Consider the following 6,124-nt stretch of genomic DNA (forward strand, 5'->3'; position numbering starts at 1 on the left):
GTGAAAGCGTTATTTGGAGCAGATTATTACTGCTCACTGTGTTTTAAAACTTTCCAAAACATTGAAAGACTTCATACTCATTCTTGTCCATATTCATGCAATAGGTGTCGAACACGTGAGTATCAAGTGGCGATTTGGTGTTGTGTAGTGATTGTTTTCGGTATTACAGAGGAAATATCTGTTTCGATGCTCATAAAAAAAACAACAACTGCTCGAGTTATCACCGCTGTGGTGAGTGTTTGCGAACGTTCAACACACAGAAGCAACACAAATGCAAACCCCCGGATTATTGCGAAAAATGTAAGATAGTTCACATGTCACAGCACTGCTATGTTCAGAAACCAGAGGACCCTAAAAAACATGTATCTATAATTTATTTCGACACCGAGACGGTGTTGCATCAGGGTGAGCATATACCAGTGCTCTGTGTTGCAAGTTTTGGAGAAGAACTGCGTTCATATGAGGGACCCAACTGTGTTACAACATTCATGGACGAGATTTTTGGAGTTCGTGAATCGTCAAAACGTACTCGCGATGGTCGAAACATTAGCCACATCGAACCCAAATACAAAGATGTACGGATAATAGCACACAATTTGCAAGGTTTCGATGGTTACTTCATACTGACTTACCTCTACGGTAAGAACTTCGAACCTCGTGTTATTTTTGACGGCTCTAAAATATTAGGAATTTATCATTTGAAACTAAATCTCATCTTCTTAGATTCTTATTCGTACTTATCAGTTCCCCTTAGAAGGTTACCTGCAATGTTCGAATTACCCGAGCTTCGAAAAGGATTCTTCCCACATGTGTTCCATACTCTACAAACTACAGATTATGTAGGTCCTATTCCAGACAAAAAATATTTCAAACCCGAATTTATGTCGAAGGATGATAGTGTAGAGTTCCAAACATGGTACAATCAGAAGAAAGACCAATCGTACGACTTAAAAACAGAGCTCATGGCATATACACTTGACGATGTACGGGTATTACGTGACAGTTGTAATAAGTTCAGATCTCTCCTAATCGAAATCTCCGACGTCGATCCGTTCAACCAAGATATCACCATAGCAGGAACGTGTAGTAGAATTTTCGCTAGGAACTTTCTACCCCAAAACACTATGGCTATCCTCCCCCCAGGGGGGTATCGCGGGTCGAACGTCCAAAGTCGAAAAGCAATTGCATGGCTGTCGTGGCTAGAACAACAAGAGAACACACCGATACGACACGCCCGTTCGTTGGGGGGTGAGGTTCGGATTGGTCGCTTTTTCGTTGATGGGATCCGAGATAAAACAGTTTACGAATTTCATGGTTGTTATTTTCACGGATGTAGGATATGCTATCGAGGTAATACGATACAGAAAAACAGAAATCTACCCATGTCAGTTCTCTATGAAGAAACGTTGGATCGTAAAATGTTTCTGAAAAACCAAGGCTACAATGTGGTTTCCATATGGGAATGTCAATTCGATGAAATGAGAAAAAATAACCCCGTCTTGAATGCCTTTGTAGCCAGTTTGAATATAACAGAACCGATTACCCCTAGAAGTGCCCTCAGAGGTGGTCGTGTGGATTGTTTTAAACTGTACCACAAAGCAGATGAAAACGAGCAGATTCATTATATGGATTTTTGCTCCTTATACCCCTGGGTGTGTAAATACGGAGTGTATCCGCGTGGCCATCCAAATGTTATTCTGAGAGATTTCGATTATAGTAACAAAGCATACTTTGGCATTGCTAGTGCACGTGTGCAAGCACCAGAGAAGTTGTTTCTTCCAATATTACCGATAACGTGTAATGGGAAGTTAATTTTCCCTCTGTGTGCAAAATGTGCTCAGGAGGAATCAACTCTCTGTAATCACGAAGATACGACCATAAAAGGAGTATGGACAACTCCAGAACTGGATTTAGCACGCGACTATGGCTACAAACTTGTCGAATTCTACGAAGTGTGGCACTTTGATGAAACACACGAATCGTTGTTTGGTGGGTATATCGATACCTTCTTGAAAATTAAACAAGAGGCTTCGGGGTGGCTTCAGGGTATCGATCGTGACAGTTACATCCAAGAATTAAAGCAGAAGGAAGGTATTACACTTGATCATGCCCAAATTAAAAAAAACGCATCCCGGCGTGCTTTGGGAAAGCTATGTATGAATTCTTTATGGGGTAGGCTTGCCATGCGGACAAATCGTGTAAATACTGTTCTATGCTCGTCCTACTCAAACCTCGTTGAACACTTCATGGATGACAGTAAAATTATTCACGATGCTCGACTAGTCACTGAAGAAAAAATGCTGATAGCATACAGCCTTCTTGAAGGTACAGAACCTCCATATCGCAAAGGAAACGCTGTAATAGGATCCTTTGTTGCCTCATACGGACGAATTAAACTGTATAAAGCCATCGCACCTCTGGGAGAGCGTTTAATTTATACGGATACCGATAGTTTGGTATTCTCATATAAACCAGGCGATACACTTCCAGCTACAGGCCACTCACTAGGTGAACTAGTAGATGAATTGGAAGGAGACACTATTTTAGAATTCGCTACTTCAGGACCCAAATCGTATTCGTACAGAACACGCTCGGGCAAATCTGTAACAAAATGTAAAGGCATTACCCTAAACGAGAACAACAGCCGACTCGTAAACTTGGATGTAATGCGATCTGCAGCAACGGGTGAACAAGTTGAAGTGACAGTTCCTGTACCGTTCAGCATGAAACGTGACAAATGGCAGTGCAAGCTACTCCACACATCGTTAACTAGGCGGTATGGTTTCACATTTAAGAAGCGCATAGTTGGAGAGCACACCTGTACATTCCCATATGGATACTTCCGTGAAAAACACAATCAAAATTGATTCGTCGTGAACAAGTTGAAGTGACAGTTCCTGTACCGCTCAGCGTGAAACGTGACAAATGGCAGTGCAAGCTACTCCACACATCGTTAACTAGGCGGTATGGTTTCACATTTAAGAAGCGCATAGCTGGAGAGCACACCCGTACATTCCCATATGGATACTTCCGTGAAAAACACAATCAAAATTGATTCGTCGGTTATAACTCTGTCACTATGTGTTCCTTTATCCACCCCTTCACATGTGTCGCTGCCGGTGGTACTCAAAGCGGTAAAACAACCTTCATTCTGTGCCTTATTAAAAACAGCAAACAGCTAATTTCACCCCCTCCGGGGAGAATAATTTACTGCTACTCGGAAGAGCAGGATCGGTTCTTACAGTTTCCGCACGTTGAATTCGTAAAAGGCTTGAAACTGCCCGAAGTCGATAGACGTGTCAGAAATCTGCTTATAATCGATGATCTCCTACACGTTGCGAAAGACAGTTCCGAAATCGCTGAAATATTCATTAAAGGAAGCCATCACAGGAACACAAGTATCTGTCTTCTCTCCCAAAATTTGTTCTGTCAGGGTAGTCAATATAGAACCATCAGTCTTAACTCACACTATTTAATCGTTTTTAAAAACCCCAGAGATTCCCGACAAATATCACACCTAGCATCGCAAGTATTTCCAGGGTGTTCGAGTGTTCTAGTCGATATTTATAAGGAGGCCACAGAAAAACCGTTCTCATATTTATTACTGGACGTTCGACAAGATACACCAGAACAATTACGTCTGCGCTCGTGTATATTACCGGAGGAAGCCCTCTCGATCGTATATGTACCTTCATGGCTAAAAGACTCCGAAAACATAGTGACTTCATCCGGTTTTTGTCTGGTGCCAGCCCCAAGCAAGCAAATACAATTTTGAGACAGGTATCACATTCTCAGGTCACGGTTTTGTGTGAACTGTGTAAGAATTTTCTAAGAGGTAACATACCAATCACCCCCAAAGAACGTCTTAGACTGCAGCGCAAAAAGAAACTGCTACGTGTTCTAGCGGATAAAACTGTCCCCTTCACAAGGCGACGGAGACTTATTACCCAGCAAGGAGGAGCGCTGTTTCCCTTACTAGGCAGTCTGATAATTCCACTGATAACATCGCTAATAAGAAAATGAACGACTCGTTCAAAAAATATTTACTCCTGGCACCATCAGAACACCAAAGGATGATTTCTCTAGACGATGAGATGTCCGAAATTCTGAAGAGACAGGACATGTCGATCGAATCCAAGGTGAAGGCCTACCTTCAAACATTGCAGGTTTTTCTGGGACTGAAGAAGAAAAGAGGGCCTCCACAGGAGGCCCTCGTGCTCCCTCCCGCGGCGGCCGGGGAAAAGCGCGCGCCCAAACGTGCAAGGAAGAAACCGTCGATTCTGATGTCTCCCCGTCGCTTGAGAGGAAAGAAAGTACAGTGGATAAGCATGTAAGTACACAATTTTTTTTAAATTTGTTTATTTAAATGATCGATTACATCTAAAGTGGCAAGAATATCATTGCCCCACAAATTTTTACAATAACATTCGTTAACAATCTGTCTCATAGTAATACCGCGACATCTATGGGTTAAAAAGAAAACACAATGCAGTCCACAAGCTATAGATTCCCGATGTTGTATTACAGTCTTGTTATGAGTCCACTTGCGACTTTGCCTTTTCAGAAACGCCGCAAAATCTTCGGGCGGGGGCCGGGCAAATGTGTCGAAGTAATCGGCTTCTTCTTCTTCTCCGAGGTAAATAGCTATCCAATGGGTTCCTGGTCTGTCGGAAGGGTCTGTGTTGACAACTAGAAGAAACGGTTTACTAAGAATGTTCGTAGGCAGTTCGTCGCGAGCACATACACTTATGGGGTAGTCTTTAACAACACTTTCCAACAAACGTGTTATTTCTTCAGTGTTCATAATCCAGAAGAACTGACCTGTCTTTTGTCAGCGAAACCACGTTCTCGAATTCACTGTACAAGACGCACGTGACGTTTTCAGGCAATGGTGAGGAAAATTTCAGTTCGAGACGTACACCACCCCGTCTCAGTGCACTAACGTGTTGACCGATGGCATTTTCGTCTGGTGATAGGTCAAAAGCGTACAATACATTACCGACTGAATACTCGGAATATGACAAATCGTTTCCGGTGTCGTCCGTCCATTTATTTAATGAAGAGAAGAGCGACAGATATGATCTCGTATACTGTCCTGTCTTAAAGTCAGGAGTCAGAGGTATTGACGGGTACTGAATACCATCGGCCGTCACTTGTAAGTAACACAGGTTGAAGTGAGAGAAGTTAAAAGGGTTACGAGCATATGATCCATTGAAACCTTCGCTAGACACCAAACCCACAATCACTCGCGATGGGATTTGTCCTAGGAATATATTATCACGTGTGGAATCTACCATTCCTTTGGGAATAGAAAAGTATGTCACGTTCACGCGATTAATCGGGTACACGAGCGAGTTCTTCTCTAAAACAGTGATGTGTGCGAGTTGAATCTGAGGATTCAATTTCACTTTACGTACGAATAACGTTGCTTCCATAATGTTCAACTTGGCAGTTGACGAATCGTTGGAAAGCAAACAAAATTCGGGGGAACTTCTTACCAGTCGTAAACGGAGGGAGACGTTATTCACTATGTATTTAGATTGGTGACACAGATCGAGTCGAAGTCTTCCTAACATCTCTGCAGTTTTCGATTTTGAGAAGGATTTCGATCGTTGGTACATACCACTATCATCCTTCTCGAACATCTGTTTAACATCGGGGTACAGATCTTTGACGTACATCTCAGTTGTCAGTTGCGAATTCTTGGCTTCCCATCCATAGTTAAGAAGCGTTTCCAGGTATGCACGATAAGGGTACGTATTCGACGATGGGTTAATCAGTTTGTCTTGTACAAAGAGATCGACTTGACTGAATAGAGAGTGAAAGAAATTGTTAACGACTCCTACTTTATCATTTTCTTCCAGATCTTTTCCATCGCTTCTGGTGATTCGCACCTTCAACCGCAAATAACTTTTCCCGAGGTCTAGATATTCTTCGAAGTCCCCGGAATATAGAATTCGATCGGGCCTACACGATCTACAGATGCTAGAGGAAGGAAAGTAATATACGACGACCGTTCGACACACATATTAGTGGCGGGTTTACTGAAAAGATCCAGCTCAGACATCATAACCTCCATCGAAAATATCGCGACGTCTACGTTTACCACCGCTCTGATTACGCA

General features: G+C 42.6%; 2 protein-coding genes across 2 annotated transcripts; one reads left to right on the top strand and one right to left on the bottom strand.

Moving 5' to 3' along the window:
- The first annotated feature begins 314 nt into the window (after window positions 1-314).
- LOC150091974 (uncharacterized) lies at window positions 315-2,867 on the top strand. The gene has a single exon (XM_090370552.1). It carries the CDS (start codon window positions 315-317, stop codon window positions 2,865-2,867), a length of 2,553 nt encoding a protein of 850 aa, XP_090226678.1.
- Window positions 2,868-4,793: 1,926 nt separating this feature from the next.
- Window positions 4,794-5,681, bottom strand: LOC150091975 (uncharacterized protein F54H12.2-like). Its single transcript, XM_090370564.1, has one exon. The coding sequence runs from the start codon at window positions 5,679-5,681 to the stop codon at window positions 4,794-4,796; it is 888 nt and encodes a 295-aa protein (XP_090226690.1).
- Window positions 5,682-6,124: the final 443 nt, after the last annotated feature.

This window comes from Mastigoproctus giganteus, chromosome 1 (genome assembly GCF_048544385.1).
Source record: "Mastigoproctus giganteus isolate SK-2022 chromosome 1, ASM4854438v1, whole genome shotgun sequence".
NCBI lineage: Eukaryota > Metazoa > Arthropoda > Arachnida > Uropygi > Thelyphonidae > Mastigoproctus > Mastigoproctus giganteus.